This window comes from Podarcis bocagei, assembly GCF_964188305.1.
Source record: "Podarcis bocagei genome assembly, chromosome: 14".
Taxonomy (NCBI): domain Eukaryota; kingdom Metazoa; phylum Chordata; class Lepidosauria; order Squamata; family Lacertidae; genus Podarcis; species Podarcis bocagei.
This window is the reverse complement of record NC_138139.1, coordinates 45,642,002-45,655,154: the sequence shown is the minus strand read 5'-3', so window position 1 is coordinate 45,655,154 and position 13,153 is coordinate 45,642,002. Positions and strand designations below refer to the sequence as shown.

Here is a 13,153-nt window from a genome sequence, read left to right as displayed (position 1 = left end):
ACGGAGTCTTGTTTAGCCTTAGATAACTTGGGTGCGTGCATGTAAACATAGGAAGTTGCCTTGTGGTCCGCATCATTCAGCACTGTAAACCCTTAACTTGCAACAACCTGGGATGAACTCTTTTCCAGCTGCCTACAATCCTTTAACACAGGTGGGGGACCTGTGGCCCTCCAGGTGCTGTTGGACTCCAACTCCCATCAGCCCCAGTCTGCTTGGCCAATGGTCAGGGGTTATGAGGATTGTAGTTCAGAAACCACAGGTTCCCCACCTCTTTCCTTAGCAGGAAGTGCTGGAGACATAAACCTCACTAGTCTGCAAAGCTTGGCTGCTCTGCCTGCGGAGTTAAAGCATATGAACAAACGACACTGCCTTATTCAGAATCAGATCGTAGGCTCAGTAGCGTCTATTCTGACATGCAACAGCAAACCAAGGTAGCATGTAGGTGCTTTCCAGCCCAGTAATAATAATTTTATTATTTGTACCGCGCCCCTCTGATTGGGTTGCCACAGCCCATCTGGAGATGTCAGGAATTAAACCCAGGGTGTTTATACCCACAAAACATGTGTACTGCTATGGCCAAGGTTCTTGTTGCTATGCAGTGAGAAACGCACACCTAAGATGCTGATTCATCACAAACCGATGTGGAGAACTGATTGCAAGCTTGGAAACATGAGAAGCTGGCATTGCAGAGATTCATCCATCCCTGCATGCAAAGCTGGAAATTTCCCTGTTTTCCATTTATGATTAAAAGACCTTGTTGGTTTCGTTGTTCATTTGTTAGAAGTACATGTCCTGTTAAGCGTTGTTCTCATTAGTCCTGTTGCCATGTGTTCTCATCGTCATGGACTGCTTGGCATGGTTTGGCAGCTCCAGGCAGAGGAGGAGCAGATGGTGAGGAGCTAGAGGGCTGGCAACCAGAGATGATGTCCGAGAGAGGGAATCAGATCTGTTGGTTCTCTCTATTTCCCTTCCTACCCAGAGTGCAGAGCCTCATCAGGAAGTAGGAAGGACTCTAACCAGGCAGAGGTGTCTGTGCAAATTGCTGTTTTTTGGGGTTCCTTTTTCAGTCTGCAGACTCTCCCAGCAAGTCTTCCAGAATCATTTTTCTCAGTTTAGCTCATCTGTTGGTGAATTCCCATGTGGGAATAAACACCTCACACATTCCAGTTCTGCTTAAGTTATTTACTGAAGAATTAACATTACAACTTATACAACTGCTGGTCTAAGGAAAATAAAGTAAAACTATGTACAGAGACTCATTCCTCCCCTCTGGACAGAGCAACAGCCCATTCCTTTCTTCCTGAGCATGTCAAATAAGTCTGTTGCTGGGGAAGACCTATTGCTGGGAGAAAACCTGTTGCTAGGGGCAAAACTATGCAAGGATCATTTCAAGTCTATTTATAGATTACACTAACAAGAGGGAGAGGCCGAACAATAGGAGGTGGCAGAGGGGCAGGGCATAGTCATGCCATCAAAAGCCCGGCACCAAATTCATAGGTGAAGTCAGATGCATCTGCCCAGACAGATCACATGTAAGGGGAGGGAGCATATCAATGGGAGAAGAAGGCTGGAAACTTTCTCCATAACATCTAGTATTATCTCTATGAAGATTTTCCCCCTTATGAACCTCCAAACTACCTTGCAGTCTGAAATGGTACAAAACATGGACAGGTTTACTATCTCAGTGAGGCCAGCTCCCATCAGATGTCAAGGAAATAAGCAACTATCTTACTTTTTAAAAGGCATCTGAAGGCAGCCCTGTTTAGGGAAGTTTTTAATGTTTAATGCTGTATTGTGTTTTTAATATTTGATTGGGAGCCGCCCAGAGTGGCTGGGGAAACCCAGCCAGATGGGTGGGGTATAAATAAATAATTATTTTTTAAAATTTATTTGGCCTGAAATGACTCAGTAGCTGCTAAGGATACAAGACAATTGGGCTCCTTTGAACTCTTACAACCTGTGAGAGGTCTGTTTTGGGAACTATTTAGGGATCCATTCTTTCAGAATTGGACATTCCTTTCATATTATTCTCTAGTTGCTTCTCTCCAAAGAACATAAGGCAGCATAATCCTTTGAATTTTCACTCAGAGGTAAGCTCCACTGTGCTCCATGGAGTTTCCTCTCAGATGTGCATTGGACTGCAGCCTATTATTCTATGAATCGGTTAACCAGGAGCGGGGAAGCAAAAAAAGCCTAATGTTGAAGGGAATCTTGTTGTTGTTCCCCTTCCTTCTACCTAGATGGCAGTGCAACTCATACTTTCTTTCTTTTTTATAATAGTTTTTTTATTTGCTTTTTTCCAGGGTAAAAATACAGCATCAATGACACAACAAAAGCGATTTTACAGAAAGGAAAAGAAATTATAAAGAGAAAAAAGAAATTCACTTTTTCAAATCAATTTTCATGATCAACCAGACTTCCCCACGTCCTCCACCCCCTGCTTTCTTTACAATAAGAATAAACAGCAAATTAATACCTTATTTCAATTGTTTTTGTGTTTTCATTTAGTTATATAATCCATAATTTATGCATTTCTAAATCTTAAACTTAATTTCTATCATTTACCAATTTCAATACTGAAGCATGTTTTTCCAGAGCACTTAGCAAACTCTCAGCATTCATATAACTTATAATGTTTTTGTAAATAGTCCTTAAATTTTTTCCAGTCCTCTTCCACTGCGTCTTCTCCCAGATCTCGGATTCTGCCTGTCATTTCGGCTAATTCCATGTAATCGATCAGCTGCGAATGCCATTCTTCCAGCGTAGGTAGTCCAGTATTTAGCTATAAGGATCCTTGCTGCTGTGGTTGCATATAAAAAAAAAGTTCTATCTTTTTTTAACACTCTCTGGCCCACGATGCCCAGGAGGAAGGCCTCTGGTTTCTGATCTTTGTTCCCTGAAGGTTTTGTTTTCCTGTATTTCAAACATCAATAATTCCTTTTCATATATGTGATAATCTCTAAGGAGAGAATTCGAAGAAGGGTGGTTGTCATAAATAAAGGGGGAAGCATTCTTAAACTGAACAGGAGTAAAAGACTCTGCGTTTTCCGCATTTCAACAAAATAGTTTGAAAAGAATGAAAACTTATATTATTTTGGCTGCCAGAACCTGTGAATTTGTACTTCAGTCTTGTAATAAGACACGCAAACACTCCAGGTTGTAGCTACAGGTAGGGTGGGAGAATCCAGACTATGGGTGCTTGAGAAAGTCATTCGCTACGCATTTTGGAGCAAACTGATCTGATCTCCTCATCACGGATCTCTGTATGTGGTTTTGTGGCGCAGTCTCCAGTTCTCTGGACTTTTCTGCTGAATGTTTCCATTGCTTACAGTTTTAAAAACGTTTTCCCAGGGGTGACGTTCAAGTTTTCATAGGTAGCAACAGCTGCTCTAAGTGGAAAGAAAGCACAGCAAATACAAGCTGGCAGCTCATTCTCTCAGGAACTTGGATGAAACAAACAAACAAACAAAAAAAAGATGGCTGCCACAGGCTACTTCAAGGAACTGTTTTACCTGAGGCAGGTGGATGAGAATGTCAAATCTGAAAGGCAGCCCTTGAACTACCTTGTGAACCTGTAATGAGTTTTCTTTTCTTTTTTTCTTTTTTTTTTGTTTTGTTTACAAAATTCTCAGCTTGCAGGACAGCAAAGACCCAAAAGCGATGCCATACCCTCCAACATTTCTCCGATGAAAATAGGGACGTCCCATTCCATAATGATAATTTACTATTTATACCACACACATCTTATTGGGTTGCCCCAGCACTCTGGGCAGCTTCAAACATACATAAAAACATAATACAGTGATACCTCGGGTTAAGTACTTAATTCGTTCTGGAGGTCCGTTCTTAACCTGAAACTGTTCTTAACCTGAAGCACCACTTTAGCTAATGGGGCCTCCCACTGCCGACGGAGCACAATTTCTGTTCTCATCCTGAAGCAAAGTTCTTAACCTGAGGCAATATTTCTGGGTTAGCGGAGTTTGTAACCTGAAGCGTATGTAACCTGAAGCGTATGTAACCCGAGGTACCACTGTAAAACATTAAACATTCTCTTAAAAAACTTCCCTATACACAATTGCCTTCAGACGGCTCGGGGGATTGGATAACTCTGTACCCTCCAACATTTTTTCAATGAAAATAGGGACATCCTAAGGAAAAGAGGGACATTCTAGGATCAAATCAGAAACTGGGACGACTTTTCTAAATTAGGGGTGTCCCTGGAAAATAGGGACACTTGGAGAGTCTGTGATGCTGACATCGAACAGAAATTGGTTTTCATTCATCCCTAGCCAGAAACCCTCAGAGACAATATTGGCCTCCCCATTATATTTTCAATTGTCCTGCAACACTGGTCCTGAGAGATCTGCATTGGCTCCCAGTACATTTCCGAGCACAATTCAAAGTGTTGGTGCTGACCTTTAAAGCCTTAAACAGCCTTGGACCTGTATACCTGAAGGAGCGTCTCCACCCCCATCATCCAGCCCGGACACTGAGGTCCAGCGCTGAGGGCCTTCTGGCGGTTCCCTCACAATGAGAAGCGAAGTTACAGGGAACCAGGCAGAGGGCCTTTTCGGTGGTGGCGCCTGCCCTGTGGAACGCCCTCCCATCAGATGCCAAGGAAATAAACAACTATCTGACTTTTAGAAGACATCTGAAGGCAGCCCTGTTTAGGGAATTTTAATGTTTAATGCTGTATTGTGTTTTTAATATTCGGTTGGGAGCCGCCCAGAGTGTCTGGGGAAACCCAGCCAGATGGGCGGAGTATAAATATTATTTATTATTATTATTATTAAACATATGAGGAAAATATCTGTAAAAGTAGTGTAAGGGTTCTCATGGGCATCTAGTTCACCACAGCAAGAACAGGACGCTGAGCTATATGGGCCACTGGACTGATCCATCAAGTTCTTACGTTCCTGTGCTCCCCTCACACAATTGTTAATAGCTTGGAAGCGATCACCTGAAGTCTGCAACATCCCCACACGCAGACAAGCCAACAAATTCTCAGAAGAAGAACAAAAATCATCAAAAAAATATGTCCATACAAATAATTTACAGAGGGGCATTCCTTACTAGTACCGATTCCATTACTCATGCTACTTTGCTCAGCAATTTTAAGTCCCCATCTGGATACTTTGTTCAGGCCTGGGCCTCCCATTTGAACTTTGAAAGGGTTAAGAGAAAAGAAAACTTACAAAAATGACGAGATTTTGAAGAGAAAGACTGAGGGAACTCAGGATATTTACCTCATAGGAAATAAACAGATGGGAGTTGTGAGTGGAGAGAGGAAAGGCATATTGGCAATTCCCCAAATTTTGGAAATGCTACCAGAAAGCAAATGGAGAGGAAAACATTCATTTATACAGGACAGCTCCATGTGAGATTATATTTGTGTGTATTGCTCAGCTGAATGGATCTTACACCCAAATAAATATCCATATGTGTCTACTCAGAGGTAAGGCTCATTGAGTTCAATGGAGCATAGTGCCAGGCAAATGAGTATCATATAGAATTGCAGCCTTAAATACTCAGTTAAAAATCATTAAGGGTGTTAAACTATTTCTAAACCTCATTTAGAAGTAGTAAAATGGAATTATAATGCTTAGCTCTCAACTTTACACTAGGGTTGCCATATTTCAAAAAGCTGTGTGTGTGTGTGTGTGTGTGTGTGTGTGTGTGTGTGTTGTTGCACCTGTGCAATAAGGTGGCTTGCCTACTCATTAGTGCCAAAAGTTGCCCTTTGCTGTTGAAAACCAAACACCATAACCAGCTTTGATACTACAGCTTTGTAAATACAGAATACCTATTAACTCTTTTTAATGTGCCCTTTCAAAATAAGTTTATAAAAGTATATGTTGTTGATGGAAACTGTTAGGGCACTTCCTGGCAATTTGATATTGTGAGCGGGCTTTCTGGGTTAGCATTGCCCCCAAATCTCTTTAACCTTAAATGCAGAGAGTACCGTATTTTGCGCCCCATAAGACGCTCCGGCCCATAAGACGCACCTAGTTTTTTTGGGGGGAAATAAAGGGAAAAAATTATTTCCCCCCCAGGCGCGGGGCTGGGGCAGCCCGAGCTTCCCCCGACCCCAGCCCGCAAACAGGCAGCTCTCTGCAAGCCGTGGGAGCCCAGCGGTGGTTCCCGCTGCTTGCGGAGAGATCCGCGAAGCCTGCACGCGCTGGGATCAGCGCGGGCAGGCTTCGGGATGCCTGCAACTCTCCCCAAGCAGCGGGACCGTTCCCGCTGCTTGCGGAGAGATCCGCGAAGCCTGCAGGCGCTGGGATCAGCGCGGGCAGGCTTCGGGATGCCTGCAACTCTCCCCAAGCAGCGGGAACGTTCCCGCTGCTTGCGGAGAGATCCGCGAAGCCTGCAGGCGCTGGGATCAGCGCGCGCAGGCTTCGGGATGCCTGCAACTCTCCCCAAGCAGCGGGAACGTTCCCGCTGCTTGCGGAGAGATCCGCGAAGCCTGCAGGCGCTGGGATCAGCGCGCGCAGGCTTCGGGATGCCGGCAACTCTCCCCAAGCAGCGGGAGCGTTCCCGCTGCTTGAGGAGAGATCCGCGAAGCCTGCAGGCGCTGGGATCAGCGCGCGCAGGCTTCGGGATGCCGGCAACTCTCCCCAAGCAGCGGGAGCATTCCCGCTGCTTGGGGAGAGGTCCGCGAAGCCTGGAGAGCGAGAGGGGTTGGTGCGCACCTACCGCTCTCGCTCTCCAGGCTTCAGCGAAAGCCTGCATTCGCCCCATAAGACGCACCCACATTTCCCCTTCATTTTTGGAGGAGGAAAAGTGCGTCTTATAGGGCGAAAAATACGGTAGTACTTGTGAATATTTTTGCCCCTGTTTGTAGGGCAGTCCTTTTCCATCTCTCAGGTGACCGACTGCCTTGCTTGGAAGCTACCAGGACACTGAGCTGCAAGCCCCAAAGGAACAGCAGACAAACAGAGTCAGGTCAGTTTTCTTGTTTCAAGTCACTTTTTCTTTGACATCCAACCCCTCTCATGTTCTTTCCCTTTTTCTCTCTTTTTGTAGCCTCTCAGCTGCCTTTTGACTTTCTCTTCTGTTCTTCTGTATACCTGAGCCTCTTTCCCAGTCTCCTTGTCTGTCTTCACCTTCCAAGGTGCAGAACTGGCGTTTCGTAGCAATCTCTTTTCCCCAAAAGTAAACCTCTTAGAATTCGTGGTGGAGCTGAGAAAAATAGCTACTTGCGATTCTCAGAACTTGACCTTCAGAGAGTTTGCATAAGGTAAGTCACAATGTGAAGTTTACCTTTTCATTCCACTACCATTTTTTAAATGCTTGCAAATAATATTTGGTTTGTTGTTTGGTCTTCTTTATTGCTTTGATTTCTTTCAGTCAAAGTTTCTGAAGTAAAACAAGGTGTTGCTGAGCTGCTCAAAAGGAACAGAATCAAATCCTTCCGTTTCCCATTCTTTTAATTTTTATTTTGACATTTGGCATCAAAGAAATAAGGGGCTTTCTAACATACAAGGACATAAGTTGTGTGACATAAATGAATATAATTCCAAGTGGTATTCATTTGCCAGAGATGATGGAAACAAAACCTGTGGTTGGGGAGAGAAATCAGGAACACATGATATATTTTCTGGGAATGCTTATAATCCAGAAATTCAGCTAACAAACTTTCAAACTGGCTCAGTACATAGGGTGGCCCTGTGCCCTGCTTTATGGAGGACAGCCCTCTATTTGCAGGTATCATTTATTTATCGGTTTGTTTATTATTTATTTGTAGCATTTTTAGCCCACCTTTTTCTCCAATGAGCTCAAGGTGATGTACATGGTACTCGCCTCTCCTCATTTAATCCTCACAGCAACCCTGTGAGGTAGGATAGGCCTAGAGGCAGTGTCTGGCCTAAGGCCTCCTAGTAAGCTTCATGGCTGGTTGAACACTCTAACCACTACACCACACTGCCTCTGTTTGAGGGTTGCCCAGTCCAAGCCTGGCTTGAAACTAAGGAATCATACAAAGGAGAAGGAACCCTCGTAATTGTCTATCTACAGCCAGCAGACTGAGTACGCAAGCCGCCTGGTGCCTTTTCCACTCAGATGAGATGCACTGTACTTAAATTATAGAAATTATTAGTTTGCAATATGCATATACAAATTTCATGCAGATTGATGCTCTATTTTTTTGGTGAAACAAACCCTCTTTTCCATCCCTGGGTGTCAAGCCACCTTATCATCACCACATAGGACAGCGATGGCACAGGTTCCCTTCCCAGCTCTCTCTCTCTCTTGCATTCCCTAGCACAGCAGTTCCCAAACGGTGACCCATGGGTGGTCTGCAAGCATCATTCAGACGCCCCATGGCGTGTCTGTGGTTTTGTTGCTGGCGACAGGCTGGACAGCACGTCAGTCGCATTAAATACTCATATTTATATTTTTCATTATATTTTTTATTGCTCCTTTCGGTTCTTCCAGGTTGCGTTTAATTGCATTGCAGTTTGGATTCTAATGCAGCAATACACAATGTGTAAGAAATAAAAGTAGCGCAGTTCATCGCAATTGCTACAACAAGCAGGAAAATCGTTCTGTGTGCAGGGCAAGACCTGCAGCAATTTTCAGGTGGTCCGTGGTGGATGGGGAATTTTGGGAAACATTGCCCTGGCACAGATATATGGGTGGGACAACCATGGCTGCAAAGCAGAATTGCTACTAGTAAGTACAGCAAGTAGCCCTCTCAACTGATCTCTCCCCCCACCCTCCACTCCCTCCACCACCCCAGCCCTGCAGAATTTTGAGAGCTCCTTCTCACTGGCAATCACATCTGGGAGATGCTGAGGACAGGTATCTCTCTCTGTGTACACCTTTATCGTTGCTTCTGGGTTGTAATGCCAACTGGAGATCAGTGCAAAGGCTTCCACCAGGGCACTGTTTCACTCAAACAATCCAGCGATAAGGCTAGGAATTCATTCCCACTGCTGCTTTGAACTCAAAAGGCAAATAAAAGCTTGCAGTAGTTTTACCTTCTTTGTTTCAGGATCTGCTATCAAAATAATCGCCGAGAAGAAACCTGATAGGTCTTCTGAGTACAAGTTGGATTGTGTGTGGTGCTTTTTTCCCTTCCTTTGTTTAAAAAAAGAAATTCCCCTGTGTATTCTGTGATTTGGAACAGCCTCGGGATTTCTTCTTTGATGCACAGTTTTAAAACAAAACAAGATTCTAGTCCTCACTGTTGCAAAAGCAAAAGAAATAAGTGTGCAAATGGGGAGCAATGCCTGCCGAAATCTTAGAGGTGTCAATTGTTTGTTTGTTTGTGACATTCAGTGCCACCCCCATAACATAAAGTTTTCTGGATGGCTTACAACTACCGGTATTTGTCTCCCACTGTTGTGCCAATAGAAGCTTTCATTCTAATGCAAACAGCAGGCTTGGAGAGGAGTCAAAAGTGGGTTTGAAACCCCATCAAGAGGCAAAGGGTTAAAGCTCCCTCTCCCAGTTCAGGGACTATTTACTATAATAAATTTTAAAAATGCTAATTGTAGGAATTGTGTCACATCAACAACCCTAACAATTATATTTCAAGCCCATTATTTATTTATTGTCGCTGGAAATTTTATACAATGAAATATAAAGGAAAACAGTAGGAGTGAACAAGGGAGGCTACAATCCCAGGCTTGCTTACTTGGAAGTAAGTCTCTTTGGACTCAGTGGAACTTATAAACATGAATAATAATAATAATAATAATAATAATAATAATAATAATAATAATAATATTTATACCCCGCCCATCTGGCTGAGTTTCCCCAGCCACTCTGGGCGGCTCCCAATCAGTGTTAAAAACAGTACAGCGTTACATATTAAAAACTTCCCTGAACAGGGCTGCCTTAAGATGTCTTCTGAATGTCAGGTCATTATTTATCTCTTTGACATCTGATGGGAGGTCGTTCCACAGGGCGGGCGCCACTACCGAGAAGGCCCTCTGTCTGGTTCCCTGTAGCCTCACTTCTCGCAATGAGGGAACCGCCAGAAGGCCCTCGGCGCTGGATCTCAGTGTCCGGGCTGAACGATGGGGGTGGAGACGCTCCTTCAGGTATACAGGACCTGAAGCATGCATAAGTAAGCATGCAGCATGCATAGGATTGCAGGATTGCTTTGAAAGATGAGTCCACTCTGACCACTTTGATCTGCAGAATTGGCACTTTTACGAGCACCATGTATGTTTGTTCTACCCTTGAGAGGTATCAGTCATTTAATGTGGCAGTACTTATTCTCTGGAGCTCCCAGTCTATTGATATTAGCCTTCATTGCACCATTTTTGACATCCGCTCAAAACCTTTTGGTTTAGGCAAGCCTACACTGGCATGCCACTTTTACGAAGCACATTTGCTTCCAATTGTGTTGATTTTATCCATATTTCGATAACGTCTAAAAGCAAGTCTGGTGATTCTACTGGTATTTTCTTCTGAATACTTTATATTATTTCATGTAAACTACTTAGAGTGCTATTGTTGTTTTATTAAGTGGTATATAAATCTGGTTAAATAAAAATTTAAAATGCAGAAAAGCAGGAAAGGCAGAGGACTGAATCTGTCAGTGGAGGACTGGATTTGCAAGCCGTGCCATGCAAATTAATAGGGCAAAGGCAGAAACAAGTACAACTGAGTTCATTGTAAGGGAAACTGAATACCTATGAATGACACAGATGTACTGGAGAACTCCCCATGGACTAGTGGAAAGGGGAGTACAGGTAGCTTTTCCACACAGCGAAGATGGATGGGTCTAATAAATCAAGCTGGTTCCCAAGATCAGATGCTCATAATCTTCAATCACACTATTGTTGAAGTTATTTTATGCTCCATGATGCATGGGACGCGGGTGGCGCTGTGGTCTAAACCACTGAGCCTTGCTGATCAGAAGCTTAGTGGTTCGAATCCCCGCCACAAGGTGAGCTCCCATTACTCTGTCCCAGCTCCTGCCAACTTAGCAGTTTGAAAACACACCAGTGCAAGTAGATAAATAGGTGCAGCTGCAGCGGGAAGGTAAATGACATTTCCATGTGCTCTGGCTTCCGTCACGGTGTCCCGTTGCTCCAGATGCGGTTTAGTCATGCTGCCCACATGACCTGGAAAGCTGTCTGTGAAGAAACGCTGGCTCCCTCTGCCTGAAAGCAAGATGAGTGCCACAACCCCATAGTCACCTTTGACTGGACTTAACCATCCAGGGGTCCTTTACCTTTAAGCTCCATGATATTTTTGATCCTGTTCAGGTTGGCTTGCAGGAAATGGTAAAACTGTCTTATTCAGCTGTTTAATTTTTTATGATGGGTGGATGGATGGATCGATCGATAGATAGATAGATAAACTTTCCTGGGCAATTTGTTTGAAGAGTAGTGGCAGTAATTTATGTAATAAACAAATAACAGGGCCAGCCCACATTTGGAAAAAATGATCAAGCCAGGTGAATTTGGTTTAGCCTGGGATCTTACACGTACAAAGCCAGGGGCAGGTCCTTGAAACACAATTAACTCACAAAGAAAGCTGCGCTGGAAGTTGATCCTCATATCTTTTTTCTTTTTTTTAGTTGTAGACTGAGCCAGCCCACATATGAGGCGAGGTGAGGCAACTGCCTCAGGCAGCATGATACACAGAGGCAGCAGATCCTGATGTGGATCATCATTCGCCAATTGTTCCAGACATATATTTTCACTCACTCCTCCTTCCCTGGCAGGGAGAGAGGTACCATTTTGTGGTTCACCCCAGGTGCCAAAATGTTTTCGGCTGGCCCTGGTCGTGGTAATACAAACCCTTGTTGCACGTGGCCAGGACCATTTTAGGAGAGACATTCCCTCCAGTTTGAGAGAGAAAGGGGTCGTAGTGGCTGGTGCCCACCGAGGCTAGTAGGACGAGAAGAGGGACCGGTTGTTAAACCGCTCTGGGGATTAGAGCTCTGTGGGCGGAAAGGGGGTCTCCAGACAATGGCCGGCACCTTTAACAAACTACAGTTCCCAGGATTCTGTGGGGAAGCCGTGACTATTGAAAGTGGTACGATACCGCGTTAAATGTATTGTGCAGATGGAGCCTGAGTAACATATGCTAACATCAAGCATCGAAAGAAAAAACTGTGTGTGTCCAAGCTCTTAAATTTGCTGCAATTAAAAAAAAACAACAACTACCAAAATTTTACAATCAGGCAACACTACAATGGCAACAAGGAATGCAGATATTATTTTGTTCAAATCACAAAGCTGGGCGAAACCTCTTTCTTCCTCTTTCTTTTGGCTATCTCAACACCATAAGGCAACAGGGAAAATGACCCCAACCCTGAGGATATTTTTCTTCTTGATGTTAACAAATCCTATAGAGGCTTCGAGTCATCAGAACATCAGTCAAGGTAAGATGAAATACTTTTGTGTGTCACAGGGAGATACTGTCGGTGAAGAAATTTACGGCCTATTAAAGTGGAATCCAGTAATACTGAGGAAAATGAAGCAAGTTTCCTACTAAAATAAGGGCAGTGCAATCCTATTCATGAAGTAGGAGACAGACAAACAAATAAATGGCGGCAATTCCACTGAATAGACTGAGGGTTGAACTGCCCTCATTGAAAAGGCTGGATAGTGTTTAAGAGATGAGATGTTCTTTTGAGCAGGAACATTTAAATGTGTAAATTATATGTCTTTTTCACAGAGCTAATTTTCATAAAGCGGTAGTTTTCAAAAGAATTATTTCCTGCCAGCTAGAAGTTACTGGCACTGCACAGTAATTTGTAGAAACCCCAAAATACTGTGGCTTTTTTATCAGTATAATTTGTGGGTTTGGACCCATCATGCCAAAAATCAGGCAAAGTCACACCAACGTCACATTTTGGTCTGCCATTGTCAGGGGTGCTGGTGGTTGCTCACGAGTAAACAGCCAGGACTCCGACCTGCTTTTTACAGGTTTCATTTAGTGCAAACTATGTACAGTGCAGAAACCCAAAGTTCATGTCTGTCTCAGTCACTTGCAGATTCCGGGAGTGGCTCCTTCCTGTCCCGTCCCCCCAGCATAAGAACTTAGATACCCCAAATCTCCACCTCCTTTCTTTACGTTTGTCCCCCTTGCAAAAACTAGGCGACAAAAGCGGCATGTCTGTTTCCCGACCATCTTGACTAGGCGAGGTGCTAGGGCTCCACAGTAACCTCTGTGAACCTTTGCC

General features: G+C 44.0%; 2 protein-coding genes across 3 annotated transcripts in view; one reads left to right on the top strand and one right to left on the bottom strand.

Moving 5' to 3' along the window:
- Positions 1–13,153, bottom strand: part of IGSF6 (immunoglobulin superfamily member 6) — a 35,523-nt gene that overhangs the window by 13,414 nt on the left and 8,956 nt on the right. The window contains exon 1 of one of the 2 annotated variants that reach the window (XM_081169749.1): positions 269–1,211. The exons of the other annotated variant lie outside the window; for it this stretch is intronic. The gene's annotated coding sequence lies outside the window, so the exon portion shown is untranslated. Of the gene's footprint in view, positions 1–268; positions 1,212–13,153 lie in introns of those variants that run through there. 2 annotated transcript variants of the gene reach the window in all.
- OTOA (otoancorin) overlaps positions 10,094–13,153 on the top strand; it is a 44,126-nt gene continuing 41,066 nt past the window's right edge. The window contains exon 1 of the mRNA XM_081169811.1: positions 10,094–12,349. Within this exon, the coding sequence (XP_081025937.1) occupies positions 12,160–12,349 (190 nt within the window). The 5' untranslated portion in view covers positions 10,094–12,159. The remainder of the gene's footprint in view (positions 12,350–13,153) is intronic.